The following is a 21,795-nucleotide window of genomic DNA, read 5'->3' as shown; positions in this document are numbered from 1 at the left end:
TCTGTGAGTCTCTCTGCAGCAAGATGCAGCCTGTGTTATATGTGCATTTATGTGAATAGCTATGTTTATTATAATTTGCTTTGATTATGGTCCTTATGTACTTAATTGTCTGTATAAACAATAGCATTTAGTCTTCTGTTTATATGTATTTTTATATTCCCTGCTTATTTCTGCTCTCACTTGTACCTGTGTAATCCCTTCTTCAGTGAACGTAAAGAAGCTTAATAGTGAACAAAAATGTAATTGTTGTTTGAGTTGAAAAAAACTTGCCCTTTTAAGAGAACTGTAATTGCAATAGTTTGTCGTTGTGCTACAAGTACTGGAAACAAAACAGTTGTTTATCATTCCACAGAGGTGCTACTGATGTGCTGTGGTAGAATACCAAATATTAGCATGAGATGTAGCAAAATTTCACCAGAGAACAAAGTGCAAACCCAAGCAGGCAGGATGAGGTTATTTTTTTCCAACCTGTAGCAAGAATGCTTTTTCATCTTCTTTTACAAAATATGAATAAAACTCCTCTGGAAAATGGGAAGACGTCTTTTATTTTTTGTTTGTTTTTAAATGAATGTTTTTTCAAGGCTGGTTTTGAAATTATGTACTTCACATTTATACCAGTCTTTAAAGATACAAAATTTTGAAGTAGTCTTATTTAGAAAAACAGCTGTAATGGTTGGAGGTTGTTTTGCCTTGTAAATGTTCACCAGCAAGCCTGTCAGCACAGACCCAGTAACTGATCTTGTGAAAACCTATAATCTGTTGCAAGCACTCAAGTAATGAGTTACTTCACCTCACTTCAGCAAAAAGCCAAATGTGATAATGAATATGTTTGGGGCAGTAATAACTTATGCGTAATGGTTTGTTTTGGAAGTGAATGTGTGGTGGTGCCCACTGCATGATATGTATGGTCAGCGTCTCATAGCTCAACAGAAAATATGCTTGATCTGGTTGGGAGCACTTTGAATCTCCGTAGGCAAGAACTGCACTACCTGCCTTTCCTGGCTTTTATTTTATTTTTTATTTTTATTTTTATTTTATTTTATTTTATTTTATTTTATTTTATTTTATTTTATTTTATTTTATTTTTTATTTTTTTATTATTTTCTATTATTTTTATTATTTTTTATTTTTTTTATTTTTTTTATTTTTTATTAGTTCCCAGTCATTTCTAGATTGAACAGATCAGTTAATTTTAGAACCAATGATAAGAAATGAAAGAGGGGAAGGAAAGGGACGTCTGTTGCCCTGGAAGACAAACTGTGTAGTTTCGTTATGCATGGGTAGTACTTTATGTATGTTTTGAGCCATGATGCTGATAGAAAGTTTTATACTTTATTATAATACCTTGAATTATATTCTATAAAGGCTATAATGATCAGTCACTCATTACTGAGTATGTATTTAAAAAAAATACCATTGAATGATAAGTAGTCATCTTTAATAACATTTTTTTTTTTTTTTTTAGAGCGTACATATTTTGGAGCGGAAGGCTTCTTCGGGGAGCACAGACCCTTCTTTAAGCAAGCAGTTCCTTGAAACTGACCCTATCTCTCTATCCAAGGTAAGCAAAAGCACAGGCTGTGGTCTAGGTGGTGTTTCCTTCTGTGGTTACAATCTAGTTTGACTAACAGCTTTGGGATATTGGTTTTTATGATTCTGTTATTTAATACATTATGTGCGTGTCCTGGAGCTTCCTGTTTGCCAGCTGAGGTCTCAGAGAAGTCAGTAATCCTTAGTAGATGTTGCATTAGCAAAATTAAGGATTTGGATGGTAGTGGTTGTTTTTTCCCCCCATGAATGGCTCCCAGGACCAAGTTTTATAGTATCAAAATGTGGAGCTAGCAGGGTCTTTGAAAAATGTTCAGTACAGTCCTCTAAAGGCAGAGCATATCATATCTAAGTCCAAAAGCACTGTTAATCAATAATGATATTAATGTAAAAAAAAATAGGCCAGTCCTCTTAATGGTATTCCTTGTGGGTAGTTTCTTAAAAAAAAGAAATCTGTTGCTGATAGAACTGTAGAGGTAATACCACTGGTTTCTGAAAGATGCAGCCTCGTGTGCAGTGCTTTGCAGTCAATGTCCTCCTGGCTGAATTCCTGAATTTTGGAATAGCTGATTCCAGATAAGTCTAATGCTTCATAAAGAAGACTTCATTTTAAGATACTTCAAATAAGAAAGTAAGATTGTTACTGAAAATGTGAGGATACTGTTATGGAATACTTGGCAGGAAAGAAAAAAAAAAGTATAAGTTCTGAAACAGTATTGGGAAAACAAATCCCACATGAAACATTCTGTTCCACTGGGTAAAATGAAATGTTTTGTTCTGTTTTGTTTGAAAAAAAGAAAAGAAGCTTTGTATACAAAAAGAAGACAAGGTTCAGAAAAAAATGTTTGGTAGTGGTTTCCTCATTGCCAGAACCTGGGGCATAAGCAGAACCTGAGTCTGTAAGTTACGTGTGTGTTTCCTGGCCCTGCTGCTCTGTGCAGAGCTGTTTTGCATATGTATTAAATTGCAGAAGTCCTGAAGTAGTAGAGGTGTGCTTTGGATGAGCCAACATCAGATGGAGGCCCTTCAAGCACATCACCATCACCTTGTTTTTCCCTTGCTTCTTGCTGTTCTTGCAGCAGAAGGGTCCATGGCATAATATCCCTCTTACTGGGCACATTCAGACCAAACCTGGACTGGGGTGAGCCACAGTTAGGGTTGTCAGGGTGGCTTTATAGCAGCTTGTGGCACTGGTGCAGCAGAAGGCAGGTATTTGTATTGCACTGAATAATGGCTCATTTTGTCCCCCAGTATCTGGCCTTTTGTTTAAATGAATAGCTCTATGAGATTGTGTGATTTCTGGTTGAGAAGTAATCAATACTGATGTTATCTAGTAGATAAAAGACTTATGCCTGCAGCTGATCTTCTAAAGGAGAAATCAATATGGTGAGGAGTCAGTTGGCAGAGTAGTGGAGAGAAATCCTCTGCTTGCCCCAGGGGACTCATAGTTTAATTTCCTCCCTCAAGAGCCAAGTGCTTCTTCATAGGGAAAAAATAATGCATATGTGCTTCCCCCTACAGTAATGGAAATAGAATGTCCAAGCAAAACACAGTGAAATCAAAAAGATGGTTCTTGAGCACAGTGTTTACAAGCACCATCATAGTTCCAGTTTGCAGTTATGCAAGGAAAGTTAAACTGAGTAAAAATTTTTATTAAAATTTTCATATGTATTGTTTGGAATAGAGCTTTTCATCCTTGTCAGATTAGCAACTCCTTAATGAGGTTTGCAAATGTATAGCTTGTTGTTACTTTTAAAATCGTATTTCCACAACAGTAATGTTCATGTTATGAGAGCTGTGTAACTTGGAAAGTTAGGAAAGGCTGACAGTGCTCGTCTTTGGACAGGTTTGTGGAAAATAGAGGAAAACTTTTTTTCTTTAAAAGTTTGATGCAGGATGACTTCGTTCCTCTCCCAGTAACTTTTCATAATTATCACTGGGAGTTGTGGCAGTTGAGAAAATGCCAATTTAAAACTGTCTAGTATACTTATAATTTTGTTGATTGCAAAAGTAGCAAGAGAATGTGAATAGAGGCATGGCTCTTTTTTCTCTTTAAAAACATTGTTCTTTATCTGTTCATTATGGTATATCACAAGTCAGGCTCAAGTCATACAAGTCGTCATGCATAACAAGTGGTGTGTGCAAGGGATGTGCTTTAATTGGCTCTGAGAAAGGCGTACAGCTGGTTGTGTCTGAAACGATACAGTTCATATTCTTTTCTCTAGGGGGAAAATTAGCTAGCTTCCCTATGCATTTCTCTTAATGCAGTGAAAAGGAATGACAGGAAAATTTTAAAAAGATTAATTTCCTTTTAGCGATTCCAAAAAGTGCAATTAGCTTGTGAAACTCTGTGTCATGAAATGTAACTGAAGACAAGAGCTAGGCTATGTTCAAAGCAACGACAAACCAACCTCTTCTGCTTGTTTGTCAGATTTTAAGGAAAAATCAGAGTATCCAGAATCAATGTAGATTGTACTTTAAAGATCAGAAAAGTTACACATTTTTATGATCAGGGAATACCACAAAGTGCACACTACATATAGTTAGCAGTAAGATTTCTTCCTCATCTCATCTTATTTCATGATCCCATTATTTTTTTGAGAAGGAATACTCTGAGTAAAGGTAGATTTTTAACACACAGATTTTGCCTGTGCTCCACTTGTAACATCTGTCCAATCCTTTTAGTTCTTACAGTGCAGAGATACTCTTTGTTTTGCACTGGAGAATTTGTGCTACATATAAATGCAGTTTTATATTATGTGTACACACAGTTATTAATCAATGTGTCTTCATACTTTTTCACCAGGAACCTGACAGTTGGGAAATCATAGAGGGTCTGAAAATTGGCCAAACCAATGTCCAGAAGCCAGACAAACATGAAGGCTTCATGCTGAAAAAGAGAAAATGGCCCTTAAAAGGTTGGCACAAGGTAAAGGTCTCATAAAACAGTCAAAGGATTATTACTTCATTTTGTGAGTTCGGATGTTTTGTCTAGAGGAAATAGAACGGCTGTCAAATAAATGCCCAGGATTTCAGTGTATGACTTTTTCTTCAGATTGTGTAAAGAATTAGTTTGCACACACAGCTTTGTGGCTTCAACATTGCAGACCATGCTGCCTAATGTTATATTTAAACACTGACAGAACATAAAAGGAGAGTTTATTTAAAAACAAAACACTAAAAGCAAACAAGCAAAAAGCAATTAATTGAATACATAAGAACTTATGGGATAACTCACTGCTTCCACTCTTTTAAAATACATTATGTTAATATGTTGTTTCTTAGACAAATGTCTGTTTTAGGAACTTAACAAGAGAACAAGGGGAGTCTAACTTTCACAGTTCTGTAAAGGAGTTTACTACTGGTGATCTGGTTTTCGTGCTGACTTTAGAGCAGTTACCAGTGAAAATACCGGTTACCAGTAAATAATTTTTAGTGTAGTAAGAGCTTCACAGTTCAGCATCCCCCTTCATTCTGCCTTACATTTCATTTAGGGATTTATACTGAACTTCTGGTTAGAAGCTGTGGACTTGTTAATAAGGTTTTTCCTTTTCAACTAGTGCTTTGATATCCTGCAGTTTCTGTTACAATACTTTGTGCTGAGAGCATAGTGAATTCGAGAGACAGTACTTTTAGCGTGTGCTGTGCTAGTAACCTGCTAGCAAAGCTGTACCGTCAGCTGTCTACTGAATGCTTTATGTCATATTCTGATGGTTCACAATGTGCTTTAGTAGTATATCAGATATAATGTGTACAACTTACAGATTAGCTCACCATTTTCTGAAGTTCAGTATGCTTTGAAATGGAATATGAGGAAAGGTCATTGGTGTGTGGAACCTAGAGAGGCAGAGGAATAAGAAATTAATACCATATTTTTCTGAAGCCCGTTAATGACCATACCTAGTAAAAAAAACAAAAAACACAACCCTGTTATTTTGACATTTTATTCAAGAAGTTATGTCTCCAGCAAAGCACTGTTTTCTCAACGTGTGTGAGATATTGGTACCATCTGTTGTGCAACTGACATCACTTCCAGAAACATCTTCAGGAGATATTTTCTGCCATACAAGCACTGACCCTCCTCATATTGTCAATTTAATAGGCTCCCATCAGGAAAACATTGTCATTCCCTTCCATGTCAGATGGCTTACAGAGTCTTGGATAATAATTTGGGAAGAAAAACAGGAAGAAAATGAAGAAAAACACTTAACTCTTTCAGTCTATGGTGTCTTTCTTGTAGACTTTATTGAATTGACTGGAAAACAAACAAAAAAACCCAAACAACCTTCATTTTTGAGGTTTCTTAAGTTAAACCTAGAACATACGGTTGGAAACAGAGAATCTAGTTTTTTTTGCTTAGATGATCATTGTCATGATAGAACAAGAATTAAAATTTTTCACTACCATATTTATATTCTTTCCAACCCATAAACACTCTAAATTGTTACAGGGTAATCATTTTCTCTAGCAGATAAATAATTGTACATAGTTTAAATTGCATCTGCTCATGAATAAAGTAAGGTGTTTTTTCTTTTTTTTTTTCACTTTCAGAGATTTTTTGTCCTGGATAATGGACTGTTAAAATATTCAAAGTCACCAATTGATGTAAGTAAAGTTGCAGACTATTTTAAAATTTGTATTCAAATTCAACCTGCTAGAGCGATTAAACCTCATTCTCATACTAGGCATACTTATGACATCACACCCGTGAAAGTTGTTGATGGATTCAGAGAGAGAGCTATATAAAGTGTGTAAGGTTTTGGTTGAGTTATATCCCCCCAGTTTCTGGCTTTTCTCACTTCTATGAAAATACAAGCTACATTTCTTAAAGTAATTTATTCAGTGAAGGTGCTTGAGAGATTAGCCCGACCATGTATTTTACTTTTTCAATTTTAATGTTAGTGAGAGCTGATTATTCTGAGATATGTGGATAGGACAGAGAAGTAATACAATGTACTTGAGATACAGGGGGTAGCATTAAATTAGTTACATTAAATACCAATAACCATCAAGCTGTAACAGCAGGGAGCTAAGAGCTGTCTAATTTTCTCAGCTTCTCACCTGTAGTTGTGTGGTGGTGTGAACTAACACATTTTTCATTTGGAGTTGGGACTGCACTAAGCACTTGTGTGATGTTTTTCTCATCTATAAAAACGCTAAGTGCTTAGTCTGATTGAGGTTTTAATTTTTATGTGGCTTTATATTAAAATATTCCTAAAATGGGAAAACACATCAGCACAAGATATTTTTCTCTTAACTGTAGTGAAGCGCATGATACTGCTAATTTCTTACCCTGCTTTTTGATTTCAGATACAGAAAGGCAAAGTACACGGGAGCATTGATGTAGGTTTATCAGTTATGTCCATCAAAAAGAAGGCTCGCAGAATAGATCTTGACACAGAAGAACATATCTATCATCTGAAGGTAAAAAATGGTGCAAATGTTTATTCTCATCCGCAGTGGAAATAAATAACAATAATTAGAAAAAAAAAACACAGTAAAAGTTAGGGGGAAAGAGTAATATTTTGAATACTTTCTTGACAGTGAGTTTCTTTCTAGGTGAAGTCCCAGGATTCATTTGATGCATGGGTTTCAAAATTACGCCACCACCGGTTGTACCGTCAGAACGAGATTGTGAGATCTCCAAGAGATGCTAGCTTCCATATATTCCCTTCAGCCTCTACTACAGAGTCTTCACCAGCTGCTAATGTATCGGATGGAAAGGTATGTAGTGTCCTTTTGTTGGAAACTCATGCCTTCTGGGCTTGCTTAAGGGCAGTTTCAGTGGGCTCTGCTGGTAATGCCAATAGAGGAGACCTTCTGCTGGGGGAACCAATGGCCAGCAAAAAGCTGAGAGCACGCAGCTGAAAGACTGTCTAATTTATCTGTACCATAGACTTCAAAACAGGCTGCTATAGAGATCCTGCAAAGAATTCAATGTCTCCAGAAAAATTTGCTCTAGCCCTTGGCATTGGAAATAAATCTATTTTTCTGTCTAAATCTGTCTAACACCATTTCATAGTGGTTAGCAAATGCAGTGTGCTTCTGAGTTTGTGCTTAGTTTGTTTCTTCAATATGCTCTACAGAAACCCCTGCATCTTGGGGAAGTATATAGTCAAATCACAGATACCACTGAAATCACAATGCCTATTTTATTTCTTTATTCGAAAGTAGTATGATCATTACACTGACTGAGCAAGACATGCAACAGCAAGTGTAAGCATTTTATTTTGTCTTAGGTACAACAAAATAACTTCCCATGGCAGTCTCCTATACCTTGCAGTAACAGTCTTCCTGCAACTTGCACTACTGGTCAGAGTAAAGTAGCAGCCTGGTTGCAGGATTCGGAAGAGATGGACAGATGTGCAGAAGGTTAGTCTTTACTTTTTTTGTTCCTTACTCTTTCAGCAAAACATCTTGTTGGTATAAAATAATGTACGGTCAATGAAAGTGGTTAAGTTTCATCTTTACTTGCACATGAGGGAGCTCTTGAGGTACTTAGATGCTTACGGTGGGAAATTCCCTCCTTGCATGTGGTGGGATGATGCTTTTAAAATTTATTTTAATAATCTATATTATCTTAATGGATGTCATTGTTAAAATGCAGTCAACTTTTGAGGTTCAGTCTTGTTGCTGACTCAAATAAAAATAAAAAGCGCTCAACATCTCTGAAAATAAGGTTATTAGATGCCTTACTTAGTAGGGTTTGGGGCATTTAACTCTTATACAATACAATGCCAATGATGGACATCATGGCAAAAAAATATGTCTGAACTGAAGCACCTAATGTATTTTTGTTTCATATATGTTAGATCTTGCTCATTGTCAGTCAAACCTTGTGGAACTCAGTAAACTTCTTCAAAATTTAGAAATACTGCAGAGAACTCAGTCAGCACCAAATTTCACAGACATGCAGGTAAATATGTTTGAGAATAAGTAATCATGTTGAAAAATTTGTTCTTTGTGTTAAGGGAAGTATAAAGACATTGTTTGTTGACTTAGAATGATTTTCTGAAATCATAGGAACTCTTGGATGAAAAGTTTATCTGAATTTTGTGTTTATCTTAATTGTATGTAATAGTGTTTAATGTGTAAACAGATAAGGTGTATTAATTTAATGTTATTTGATTTAAATAGGATGAATCAAATGATTAAGTCAGTTGCAAAAGCAGAACTAAGAACTAATGCAACAGAAATACATGTATGCATTGAAATTATATTTAAGGAATCGTTACTGTGCTGAGTAAGAAACTGTTTTAAGTTTTTGAGGAGTGGAGACCCAAACCCTCAAAGACAAAGCACACTGCATGTTCTAGAAAAAAGGGCATAGTCACAAAGGTCCTAAGGGGGTTGAACCATTTCCCAGTTCAGGGTGAGTTTTCCTTCTGACCACAAGAAAGCAATGGCAGATCCTAAGTCCTAAATACTTTCTTCCTTTTTTCACTCAGCCCCCTTGAGTACACAAATCTCCCAGTGGTGTTGCTGCATTGGAAAGTCATCCATATCTCATATCCAATGAGATAACGAGGCTTACCATTGGTTTCAGGAACAGGTGAACCCTGCATTGCTTGGAGTAGTAACAGAACAGAAGTACATAAGAGTTTCAAAATCTGGTCCTAAATATTGTGCACTATGAAGAAGGTATACCAATAGTTTTGCTGAATAAGTTAAATAAATCATTAGTTTATAGAAGTGTATGGGTAGCTACACCTGGTCACTGCTGTAGTTTTGGGGCCTTGCAGCAGCATTCTTTTCCTTACTTTCTAATTTGTCAATGTCTAACTCTACAGTTCTTTACTAACTTGGTGTACTTGTCTGTGTTGCTTGTGTCAACGTAATAGTACTTTGTCGCTTTTAACTATTTGTGTAATGTAGGCTAACTGTGTAGATATTTCAAAGAAAGACAAGCGGGTCACAAGACGGTGGAGAACAAAAAGTGTCAGCAAAGATGCAAAAATTCAACTTCAGGTACTGAATGCACAATGCTTTCTTTTTCACTGTACTTTTAGATTAATTTTTAAGCATGAAATGTTATATTAACTGAAAGTAGGAAGTCAATGTACTGTCTCTTATGGTTCTGATGATGTAAATTAAATCTCAGTTGGTTGTTTAAAACCTAGATAAGATAGTGAAAAATGTATTGATTTTACTTTCATTCATATGAAAACATTGCCATCTAGGGAGAGGAGGAGAAGCTGAACAGTAGTCAATTAAGGTGTAAAAAAGGCAATATGCATGCAGCACACGGGGATACTGATGTTCCATCTTAAACTTGCCAAGAAGGGCAGTTGGACAGGTGACATCAAGCTAAAAGTAGAAAACATGACTGAAATACTAAACATACCAGTTGTCTTTGTTAAGACCTATACTAGGAATGTTACCAATTAGAAGTATTCTCAAAAGCCCTCTCTTACGGAAAAGGCTACTATGGGAACAAATTGAATAAACTAAAGAATAAATTTCATGAAGAAAAAAGAATTTACCCCATCCTTACTGCCTTAGAGATTAAAAGTAAAAGCACAAAAATAAGCATACGAAGCTTAGATCACTGCTCGATCCAGGATGTCTTACTGTGTTTTGTCAGAAGTCAGTGTGTGTTTTGAAGCCTAATCCAAAAAAAAAAATATTTTTTTCATAAATCAGCAAGTTCTAATGAAGACTATAGTCAACTGCCTTCAGGAGCAGACAATCACCACAGTGCTGTCTGCAGCAGAATAAATAAATGCCAGCAACTTCTAATCCATTTAAATTCCTTGAAATTCATGCAAACTTTGAAAGCCTTTAATATGTTCCCTAGGGACACAATAAGGACTTTTCTGTGACTCAGCGGCACAATATAGAGTACTCTGTGGCTCATTTAAGACTGACAATCTTAAGGAAAGAAGAAATTGTAGTTGTGCCAGCTTTCTGATTGCAGCTGTTTTAGGTGACTTTTCTTCTAACAGTTATACTAGATAAATGATAACAGGTTGTACAATAAAGCATCTGTTAGGCTTAAAAGGCTTTATTTGTTAGGTTTGTAAAGCTTCATTTTGTAAAGAAGGAATTTTGGTGATTGATGTCATACCCTATCCCCAGCATTTGAAGGATCACTATGTTTTCCTGCTGCTGAATAATATAGGCTACTAATAAATACCAGAAAAATGGATGCAAGTACTTGGTGCCTGTGAAAAGAAAGTCAATACTGCATGTTCTTCGTTCATACCACAGTGGTCGTGGAGAAATTCCTCTCCACAAACAAATAAGTAAATAAATAAAATAATAATAATAATTAAAAAAAGATGAAAAAATGATGAAAGCAGTCAATGTATGATCATCTAGTGTGGTCCATGAGGAATTGCAAGTCATTCTTGTGTCGCCTGCACCTTGCCAAAGTGACACCATCTTGGGCTTTCTGTGGGAGACTGTCCTTTTGGCACCCGACTCTCAAACTGCTGTTGGTGGCTTGACAGGTCTTGTGCTCCTGCTCCTGAATATCTCAAGTATGGTCACTTTGCAGATTCCCCTGGCAGAGTTTGTGTGCATGGACTGCTCTGCTTGGGTTTGTCACTGCTGGGGAGAGAAAGAAATCTGCTTAACAGCAAAGTTAGCTCCTGGCAGGCATTAACTTCTGACAAGTTTAATGGTGGAAATATAAAGCTTATTTTATTAGAGCAAAGCATTACATTATTGATGACTGATTTACAAATTAATCTGCAGGGAAACAGAAAAAATAAAATGATTCTAAATTGCATGCAAGTTGAAGGATGTTTACTCCCTTTTGGCTGCTCTGGTATCGTAACTAGTTTTATGAGCTCAAATACATTTCTTCCAAGGGCTATCCTGTCCCAGGAAAGGTCTAAAGCTGTGATCTGTGCAAGATGGCCTCACTCTGACTGCTTGTGTTATTCATAATTTGCTCATGTTGCTATTCTACTGCCTTCACATGCCTAGGCTTTTTTAAGCTTGCAGTCCCATTTTGTTCTTCTTTTAGCCATGCCTTCTAGTTTCCATGGCCTTCCTTATAGGTAATTTTTTTCAAGACTGTGCCAACTCTTTATAAACTATTTATAAGGACATCCACTACTTAGAATCACTTTGTCTAATTTGTAATTGTTTCTTCATGGAAGCTACACATAATTTGCTAATAAGTGGTGTGGACAGATTTGATACCAGAAATGCTTGTTATCCTTTTCCTTTCCCCATTCCTCCATACATTTCACTAGGTTTATGGGAGAATGCTAATACTAACATTGTAACTTTCAGCTAGTTGTACTATTATTTCTATTTGAAATACTCGCACCAATGTATTTTAGAGTGATTGTTAACTACCATCAAAAGAGCCTTTGGCAGTATGATGTTGAGAGACGTCCTTCCAGAGAGCCTGAAAATTAGGGAGCTCTGTAAATAGCTGACCTGTTCACAAATAATGGGGAACAAAGCTGTAATTTTTTTTCTAGCTCCGTGTCCACTGAATAAGATGCAAGAAGAGAGTTCTCCCATTGAGGTTCTGTATTGTACTCATAATGAGTTAGTAAGATAGCTTTTGTATTCCTGCTGACACGTTCCTAGAATATGAGTGGTAGGTGTATAAAAAAAGTATATTTTAAACACTTTGTACTTACACAACTTACACAAGTTTGACTACTTTTTTTTTTTTTTTTTTACAAGTACATATTTACCATTTAGGTATACCAGTTCTGTATACGTTTAACTTTGCTCACACAGTTAATCCCCCTGACAAAAGTGGGGTTGCTTCCCCAGGTAAAATTGACCATAGAATATGTGTATACTTCTGTAAGATTTGGGGTTTAGTATTTCTGAATAAACAGCTTAAATAACAGGCTTAAATTCAAAAGAAAAAATACTTGGACTGCTTCTCTGAAGAAGGGTTGCTTACATAAAGGAGGTTTATTTTGTTTTTAAAGAGTCTTTTTTAAAAATGTCTTAAGAAAATAGTCTGCAACAGCAGGTTAGTTGATCTGTATTCATTCATTTTACAAATGATACTTTTGTACAAAAACTGACATTCTTTTTTCTTTGGGTAAAAGACCAATTTGTCATTCTCATGGCATTCTAAAGATCTTCAAAGGAAGTAAAAAATAAAATACTACTGAACAGTACTACTGATCAAAATGAACTATCATTGATTTGATTTCCTTCAGTGCTCCAAGATGTAAAGTTCCAAGACTGATTTAAAGGGGGGTGGAGGGAGAATTTGTTTAACAAAACTATTTAGCACAGAGTGACCTGAAAAGTCAGCTTGCTCTACTGAGGCTTTCAGCTCATAAACAACCAGACCCAAAGACCGGGTTGCTACCTTTTCCCTTAAATAAGTACTTATATAAATGTTACTAATCGTAACTCAGATTTTTACCTCACGTTATATTGTGTTTGGGGGTAGTGGTTCTGCAGAGCTCATTGTTCCACGTTTAATAAAGTATACTTGCATTCCACATCTTGCAGATTTTGAGTGCTTAATATATGTATTTGTGCATGATTATCTCTCTATACGTGTATGTATAAATTCATATATGTCCCTATTAAACTGTAATGTTCTTCTAAATTCCTATTCAGAGGATAGACATACTTCTGTAGGGCAGAGAGCTTTGTATTCTGCATATGATGCAGTATCTGCTTTAATGAAGTTGGTACTCTCTGTTTTAGAGGTTTTATACATGTTTTTAATATAACAGTTTTACAAAAAAGGTGCAAAGCAAGGCTTCTCTTACTGCCATCATCAGAAAAACCTTCCACAGTCCGTAGCATTGCCAGAAGCATCAACCAGAGGGTGGAGGGTATGGAGACTTCAGCTAATAATTGGACTACAGTATTCTGTTCTTCAGTATGATGTCCACGTGTCCAGTCGATACCATTGTTATTTCCATGGTGCCCATGTAGCTTTCAGAAAAAACATGTAAAAATGTATATAGATTTAAAAATACTGAAGTGGCTGTAGATGAAGATATAGGTGAAGAAGAATGTAAAGGAATTAAAAATTGTTTTCTATAAGCAGAAAGGTGGCTTTTCTAGTCTTCCAAATTCTTTAAATGACTTCAGAATAGTATCATTTTGATCAGACATAAAATAGAAGGGCTTTATGATAGGTGTGGAGCTCTTCTTCATTAGGCAGACTTCATGTACCATGTACTTGACTTTGATGTACCAAGATGAATTTTCTTAAAGGTAAAATACAAGTGAAATTAGGCAGGAAGAGGACACAAGTTAGGCATGCGGAAAAGGAAGTAGTTGTTAGAATACTTAGTTTTCGTTTGCATTGCTTTATCTGAGATTTTGCATTGCTTTGGAAGCCTTGCCTTTAGTAATGTACAGAAGGAGAAATCTGATCCTATGGAACTCAAAGAATGGTGTGTGGGAAAAATGAACAAATAAGCCCAGGGATGGACACAGAAATTCTAGAGCTTTGCAGAGGAATGTTTACATAAGCAAGCTGCCTATAACACACACCCCAACAAGTTTTACCATTGAGATGCATGCATCTCCAGTAAACGCAGTTCATGCACTTCCACTAATGCAAAGTGATCTCTTCCAGAATTCATTTTCTAGATGGTCAAGTGACCCCAAGAAGGAGTTTTGGTTTTGTTTTCTGCCATGCCATAGCATCCTTTTTGTTTTCTTATTCCATAATTGTCTTACAGCTCTGAAATGCAGAGCTAACTTTTATTTTATTTATTTATTTATTTATTGTAGTCTTAGTGAGTGCACTGCAGTCCACCTCTTATGGAGATAATTTTAGCAAAGTACCTAGCTATATAAGTCTCTGGCATACACAGGTGTGAACATGCTGTATGTTCTCAGAATGTGTAGGCCATACAAGTTAACAAAATTGAAATCCACTTAAAGACTTTCCCTCTCCCTTTTCTGATCACCTTTCATCTTCCTGTGTCCCATCACCCCTTCCCTTCTCTTTCTCTACTTCCTTCTCTTCTCGCATTCACTGTCAGGAAGGGCCGGCACCGAAGGGCCAGTTCAGCACAACACGACGCCGGCAGAGACTAGCAGCTGCAGTGGCTACAACAGTGAGTGGATTTAAAAATCAAGGGATAGCTCTAAAGATGGGAAGCTGTGTAACTTGAATGTGTAATAAGCTTATGAAGATGTTTCGTATGCTTTATGGAGGTGTCCATTCTACCCACTCTCAGCTGAGTCACTTAGAAGTGGTCAGGCCTGACACAACTGAATTTCACAGATGCGGGTCTGAGCTTGTTTTCGTGGTACATGTCCCTCCTCCTTTAGGCAAGTGCAGGTGGTGATTAGACTCAGGCCCTGCACTCTTTGAACATGGCTTTGATATACTCTCTCTTTATTATTCAAAATGGAAAGAAGTGATCAAATTCTGTAAAAGATTCTTGTGACAGTCCATAGCAAGACAGCAGAACCAAGGAGGTTTGCTACAAACACGAAATCATGAAATTTCTTGATTTTTTTTTTTTTAGTAATACAAGGTTAGCCTTTCCATTTAAGACGCTTTCTGTTTACATTCCATTATCCCCAAAAGTCATATTACTACCACTAATGTTTGTATTTCATTTTGCTAATTCTCCAAGTCTTTGAAACAAAATTTGGAGCTCTGAAATCAATGTGGGGGCTGCTAATTGTGAGGGGAGGAGCTATTTGTGAAATCAAATTAGCATCATAAGTATATCTTCAGCTGCTGCCTTGTCAGGAAAGCAATTATTGGGAATGCACAATACAGACATTAGGCTAGTCCCTTAGCTGATTAGTGCAACAGCTAGATAGGGAAGACAAAAACAAATCAGAAAAAAGAACTCTGTGTAACTAAAGAATAAAGTGAGCTTTAAACACAAATCCTTGCTGAGATCAAGCAGTGAACATCAAGCTAAAGTTTTCAAGGGTCTGCAGCTCTAGCCCACAGCTAAAATCCGCTAGATCAGACACAGCTTCTGCTTAAGCCCGGCTGCCTGAACCACAAACCTCATTTACTCTTAGGTCCTCATAAAAAATATGAGCGAAGTCAGTGCTACTCCAGTTCCAAAATTAACTCATCTAAATTTAATCTCCTGTAATCAGTTGATGCCGAGTGTTGGTGCAGCATATCAGTCAATAATTGATTGGTAGTCCAACCTCATCAGTCTGCCCACCTAGCAGCGGAATCTACCCCCATCTCAGTGTTCATGGCTGAGCAGTGTCAATGGGAGGCTCGACCAGAAAGTTCAGTAGGAGTTAAACAGCCTGGACAAGGGCTGTGCCAAGGAGTGCTCAAGTGGACCAAATACAGCTGGTCCTGGACTGCAAGGCAGCCAGCATCAAAAAGGGGTGGTAGATGTCCAGGGGATTGCTGAGTTGTCACCTGCAGCTGACGTGAGGAGCTGAGGAGGGAGGTCTTGGAAGAGCTGGAAAAAATGCAGGAGGGAGGAAAGCTGGAGGCACCAAAATGACTCCTGTACCACTGGTTCCTGTACCACACTACAATCTGTTCCTACATGGATATCTAATTCTGAAGAGGCTGATGGATGAGTGGGTATTTCAGCCTCTGGAGTAAAGCAGAAAGTCAGGACAAGGTACACCTGCGGTTATGTCTAGAAGAGTGAGGAGGAAAAAAAATAGAGGGATGCGTCAAGGAGCTAAATATTTTAAAAACAGAAAAAAATTAGACAAGTACTCAAGGCAGTATGAAGTCACCATAAGAGAAAGCACGGCAGTGAAAGGAAAAAAGGGAAGAGAAGTATGTGGCAGTGTTTCTTAGACTTCAAGGGAATGAGTTTGTTCAGTGTTGATGTTTTTCATCAGTTGCGAAAAGTAACTTGGAAACTGTCCTGAAAGATGCAGATGAGGAGAGTTCATATCAGTCAACAGTTAAGAATTTTTGTTTCTTGTATCTAAAGCGATCAGCAAAGCAGCTACTTGTCTCTGTCATGTAAATGTACATTTCTTGTGAACAGTGTGACAATATTTGTAGAACATGTTCTTTTTTCCACAGACCTCACTGCAGGAACATTGCTTTTCAGCCTGGCCAGCTGAGGTACAAGGCAGAAGTGATGACTCTAGAGCAGGTCTCTTCAGCCAGGTTCATCAAGAAGTGTCTCAGGAAACCCTCACGTGCAGGCAGCAGGGCCACAGCTCCTCCAGTCTGCATGGGGCTGGGGCAGCCTGCCCTGTCACTGTGGGCACGTGGAGCTGCGGGGCTCCCTCCAGCTCCTGCATTATAACAGGGCAGCTTTCTTTCCTGCCTTCAGGATGGGTTTGAGGACTGGGGACATGTTCCCCACACACAGCGCTATGCTGTAGCCACCTACTCTGCTGTCCTAGAGCCGCCTGGAGCAACTAGACCTTTGCAGTGCGCCCAGCCAGAAAGTTTTGGAAATGTATTCTCTCGTGTAAGAAGAGATAAGGTTTTGTAAAGGAAACTTAAAATTAAGCTGTGTAAAAAATATAAGGGAGTTTGGCTGCTGAGAGAGGCAGTCTGGTACTGGCAAAGAATATAACGGGACAAATGTCCAGCATGCATGGAAGGAATTTATTCTACATCCCTTGTTAATAAAGCCTTCTTGATATGAGTCAAAAATAATGTCCAATGAAAAATACCTACTTTGTTGGTATAGTTAGAAATCAAAACACATGAGAGAAGAGGACAAAGTTGACACTGGATAGGTGTCATAGGGCCATTAGGTTGTGCTGTACATACCTGGAAGTTGAAGAGCAGGGTGGAAAGTGATATTTTGCAGAAAGTGCTCCAGGTTGAAGTGGGATATGATGACTAGGTCCAACAGGATTTTGAGAGTTTCATCAGAGAATAAGAGACCTAAAACATGTGTTCATGGCAAATGTTATGGGATTTATAGAACCATTCTCTAATCAAATAACAAGGTACCGATTTCAAATACTGATGGCAGTATATAACTTATCTGTTGATTAAAAAAAAAAAAAAAACCTTAGTAATATGACTTTTTATATTATATGCCACTTTTATCATGCCTCAGAAGACACATTTTATTTTTTGTCCCCATTTTTCATATTTGAATAATTACATTGGGCTGCAGTGTGGAAATTCTTTATTTATACATTTGATGAATATCATAAAATAAATTAGATTGAATGTGTTGAATGTGGTTAAAAGTGTTTAATACTGAAGTAACAAAATGTAGTTCTGCATGCCTTCCCTTTGCATTTAGACTTGAAAATTAGGCTCTTGGCCTATTTTTTATACAAATGTATGTAAATGGTGAAATTAAAATAAAACATATACTCTCACACACACACATCACATATGTAACAGCAGTATCCATACGCTGCATATGGAGCATATAGGTAACTGTTCAGTACATATGATACATTTATATATATTACTTATAAATAAGGTATGCACGCATATATATATATTGCTGTACTTAAAAAGTGTAAAAAGAAAAAGAGAAGTGGAAATTATAATCTAAAATGTTTGCTGCATTTTACTAAACTGCATCTCTTTGCATTAATTTATGGCTTATACGCTTTAAGTGAGAGTCAGATGGAGTTTTGATTTATTGTTTGTTTGTTTCATTAGAAAGAATATAGAAAGACTACATGCTTTTTCCCTATTCATAGTTGCTAGTACAGTGGGTTTCAACTCAAGGTGTACCAGTAGTTTTGAAAAAATTTAATGATATATTTGAGAATATTGTATCCTATTTCTAGATCTGTGGAGGAACTTGCATACTTGCATACAGATGTTGGTATTGTAAAGACAGATTCATACGATATGGACTCTAAAATGCCAAAATATAAAGCAGCATGTTTGGTGGTTCAACTTTCCAATCCTTTTTTAAGCACTAGGAGCTGGTCCATTTTTGTAAATGTTAGAATTTAAATACTCTACTGTTAGCAGTTAGCTCTGTATTTAGGCTTTCTTTTGTCTGTTTCAGTGAAAATTTTCAAGAAGTACAAGGAATTCTACATCGACTGTACTGAGATTTTGGACAGTAAAAAGTTAAATGTTTTTTCTTGCTATGTTCATCACATTGTGAATCATGTATTTTTTTTTCAGAAGGAATTTATATTTTGCTGCAACAGAATCAAATGGTTGTTTGCACCTTAAACAATATTTATTTACTGTATCTCTCTGTAGGTCCCTTTCAGTGCTACGATGTCCCCTGTTCGGCTGCATTCATCCAATCCCAACCTTTGTGCAGACATCGAGTTTCAGACTCCCCCAAGCCATGTAACAGACCCTCTGGAGTGCTCTACTGAGTACATGAAACTTCAAGAAGAATTCTGCCTGATGGCTCAAAAAGGTAACTGGAAATGTCAAGCCTTTCCTTCACTATGCTTCTCTGTTGTGTTTCATTATTTCCTTCACTTAGTTATGACCAAGACATTCATCCGTATTAGATGATACTGTACGAGAATTTTTAGCTGGACACGTGGCTTACATAAAGATGACATGTGTTGTCCTTAATATATTTTCCATGGATGTTGTGAATATGGAGATAGGTAAAGTCTGTCTGATAAGGGATTTTTTTTTTCTTAGAAAACTTCCAAATTTCTTTTTGCACCTTGTAAATACATGATTGGATTTGCAAACATTTTTTTTACCTCTTCCAAAAGATGAATCAAAATGCCACTACTACATATATCTCTTGCAGGGTGTTTTTGTGCACAAGTTTTTGTGAGATGTTCTCTGCATCAATGGAAACAACAGAAGTAGTGCTTACTAGTAGAATGTACTTTAGAAATGTCATTGTATTGCTAATAAAAGAATGATCCTGCATACTGAAAAATGCGATTTTAAAAAGTATTTGTAGTCAGTTTGCTATCTGTTACGTAACAAACACAGGAAAAATGTGACACTACTTTCTTTAAAATTATCAAAAATCTGTTTAAAGACCAAGTAATCTTTGTTATCAGTGCAATATTAAGTTTTATGAGAACTTTAGATTTTATTACCCTGAAAAAAAAAAAAAAAAAAAAAAACAGGAAAAAAAGACAACATTGGACACAGGTTTTCTAAATATACAATTTTCCATACGCTCAGCATCAAGAATATGCTCAGATGACATAAGTGAACATATTGTATGCACATTACAACCTGTAAGCTGTAAGTGTTTGTACTTAATTTGGGCACAGATTACTTGAAGTTCAGATCTTTGTTATGAATTTATGTAACTGTGGGATGGAAATCTCTCTCTCTGTCTTTATTGCTGAAATATTTTAGTAAATGTAAATGTGCAGATCCATAGCTGAGACAACACTTGTTTTCTTTTTTGTTTCATTTTTCCTTAGTGCATTCTCTTTTGAAGTCTGCCTTTAACAGCATAGCTATAGAGAAGGAGAAGCTTAAGCAGATTGTTTCAGAACAGGATCTTACAGGTCACAATGCTCAAATAGCACACCTCAGACAGTCCCTCTCTCAGGTATGTTCTTGATTTGATTCCAGGCACATCTACTTTGCCAAATGCACTATTTCTTTTGTATTTTGGCCATTCCCTGAGGTAGAGGGAGCCAAGAAAATAGCCAGGTTCTTAACCAGAACTATGGCATATGTTCTGTTATGGACATGAGAACATAGGCCTAACCTCAGTGCATGTGGAGAATATAATTTGCTTGTGTAAGCATGCATTTATTATGGTTTTCCAAGGTAAAGTAAGGGCATCAAAGATTTTTATGCAACTGATATATATTTTTACTGGAGCTATTTCCACCACAGTCAAGGAGATAGTCTCATTTTCTTAATTAAGTTTTACATTTTGACTGTATATTTTCTGATTTGTTTTGTATGTCCATGTCTCCAACTGCAAAAGGAATCATGCTTTATTACATGATTACAGAATAATCATTAATAAATTGGATTTTCAGATACTAACTTGTTACTGGCTGGTGTCTCTCCCACTTAAGCCAAAAGGAAAATTGTCATTGGCTTTAGTTGGAAAGAAAGATGAAGCAACAGTAAGTGCTCTGGTGAACTCCTACCCTACACCATTCCATGAGATGTATCTTTCGGTCGCAAAATAACTCAAACATTTGATTTCATAGACAAGGAAAAGTGAAAGATTTTACTATAAAAAGTGGATATCTTTTGAACTTTGCATCTGCAAGAAATGAAAGCAGAGATTTAAAGGCAAACAGAACTTCACCTAAACGTGAAGAAAATTTCCAACACTATTATTGTTACTGTGGTTGTTTTTTCTTATTGCTGTGAGATTAAAATCGATGCATAATGTTTCTGTAGACATAGATGCATAACACATTATGCAGATTGAGTGCTGTATATTGTAATAAAGGTTAAGGCTAAAGATAAGGGCAACCATTTCTGGTTACTGATAAAAATTTAACCAGGACCTGTCGAGACTCACTAGTAACGTGTATGAAATAGGTGGTCACGTTCTTATAGTTGCTGGCCTCCAGTGTTAGTTTAAAAATAATTTTCAATTTTCAATATTTCATTGTCTCAATGGTGAGTAAGTGGAAATTTGGCACAGTCAGACAGATGGGTTTAACCAGTCTCGTGACCAGATTTGAGGAGTTTAAGAAGCTACAGCCCAGCTGTTGTTAGTGGTCTAACCTTGTATCTGCTCACCTGGTAGATGACAACTATGAACGTACCCAGACCATTTCAGAATAAAGCAAAATGGGATAATTTAAACTGTTTTCAGAGACAGTTTAAGCTAACCTATTGGTCCTACTTTGTCAGTGCAATCACGGGATCTATTTCAGAGTTTGCTCTTGGGGGAGAGAGAAGCAGATTATTACTGTATTATAAAAGACACTGTCCACTAAATCAGTATGTCTGTCTGCTGTTTGCTTCTATGATCCCTAGCACTGAGGGTGTATTAGGTTTAAGTCAGTTCATGTTCTGGGTAACACATTGTATTTTTCTGGATTTCAACAAACAGGTGCTTCTAGACATCAGGTGATGTGTATGTGCACCCAAATTTATAATCTAGCTTGGGCTTTAACAAAGGAGAAAAAACAGCAGATACCAAATGGATCAGTAGTTTGAACTGAGCACATACATGCAAATTTATCAGCTTGATCTCAATAGACAGTCACCTAGTGATGCTAGTGGTTATGGTTTTTTTTTATCATTATTTTTATTTTTCCCTGCTGGAAAGCAAGCCATTTCCTTTTGTGGGCTCTTAGCATTGATAACCTTCGTTCAGAAAGTGCTGTAGAGTTGTAAATCAAGAATTTCGCAGGTGGTTCCTGTTAGCTGTTTTGCAGTTTCATTCTTTCTTGCTGCATTCACTCTCCATTTTGGTAATGTACATAACCCACTGGTATAGCTGCCAAGGAGCTATCTGAAGAATCAAG

At 36.7% G+C, this 21,795-nt stretch overlaps 1 protein-coding gene across 7 annotated transcripts in view; it reads left to right on the top strand.

Annotated features, from left to right (window-relative positions):
• Positions 1 to 21,795, top strand: part of OSBPL6 (oxysterol binding protein like 6) — an 89,315-nt gene that overhangs the window by 54,614 nt on the left and 12,906 nt on the right. For 3 of the 7 annotated variants that reach the window (XM_066999172.1, XM_048061340.2, XM_066999169.1), the window contains 11 exons: positions 1,466 to 1,561; positions 4,355 to 4,477; positions 6,100 to 6,153; positions 6,859 to 6,972; positions 7,108 to 7,272; positions 7,788 to 7,920; positions 8,361 to 8,464; positions 9,424 to 9,516; positions 14,493 to 14,567; positions 18,614 to 18,779; positions 19,768 to 19,898. In XM_066999172.1, coding sequence (XP_066855273.1) covers positions 1,466 to 1,561; positions 4,355 to 4,477; positions 6,100 to 6,153; positions 6,859 to 6,972; positions 7,108 to 7,272; positions 7,788 to 7,920; positions 8,361 to 8,464; positions 9,424 to 9,516; positions 14,493 to 14,567; positions 18,614 to 18,779; positions 19,768 to 19,898 — 1,254 coding nt within the window. The remainder of the gene's footprint in view (positions 1 to 1,465; positions 1,562 to 4,354; positions 4,478 to 6,099; positions 6,154 to 6,858; positions 6,973 to 7,107; positions 7,273 to 7,787; positions 7,921 to 8,360; positions 8,465 to 9,423; positions 9,517 to 14,492; positions 14,568 to 18,613; positions 18,780 to 19,767; positions 19,899 to 21,795) is intronic. The other 4 variants (XM_066999175.1, XM_066999170.1, XM_066999171.1 and 1 more) reach the window with 3 other exon arrangements.

The sequence above is a fragment of the Anser cygnoides genome, chromosome 6 (assembly GCF_040182565.1).
Source record: "Anser cygnoides isolate HZ-2024a breed goose chromosome 6, Taihu_goose_T2T_genome, whole genome shotgun sequence".
In the NCBI taxonomy this organism is placed as follows: Eukaryota; Metazoa; Chordata; class Aves; order Anseriformes; family Anatidae; genus Anser; species Anser cygnoides.
Note: the sequence above shows the minus strand (reverse complement) of the source record. Positions and strands in the feature narration are given on the sequence as shown.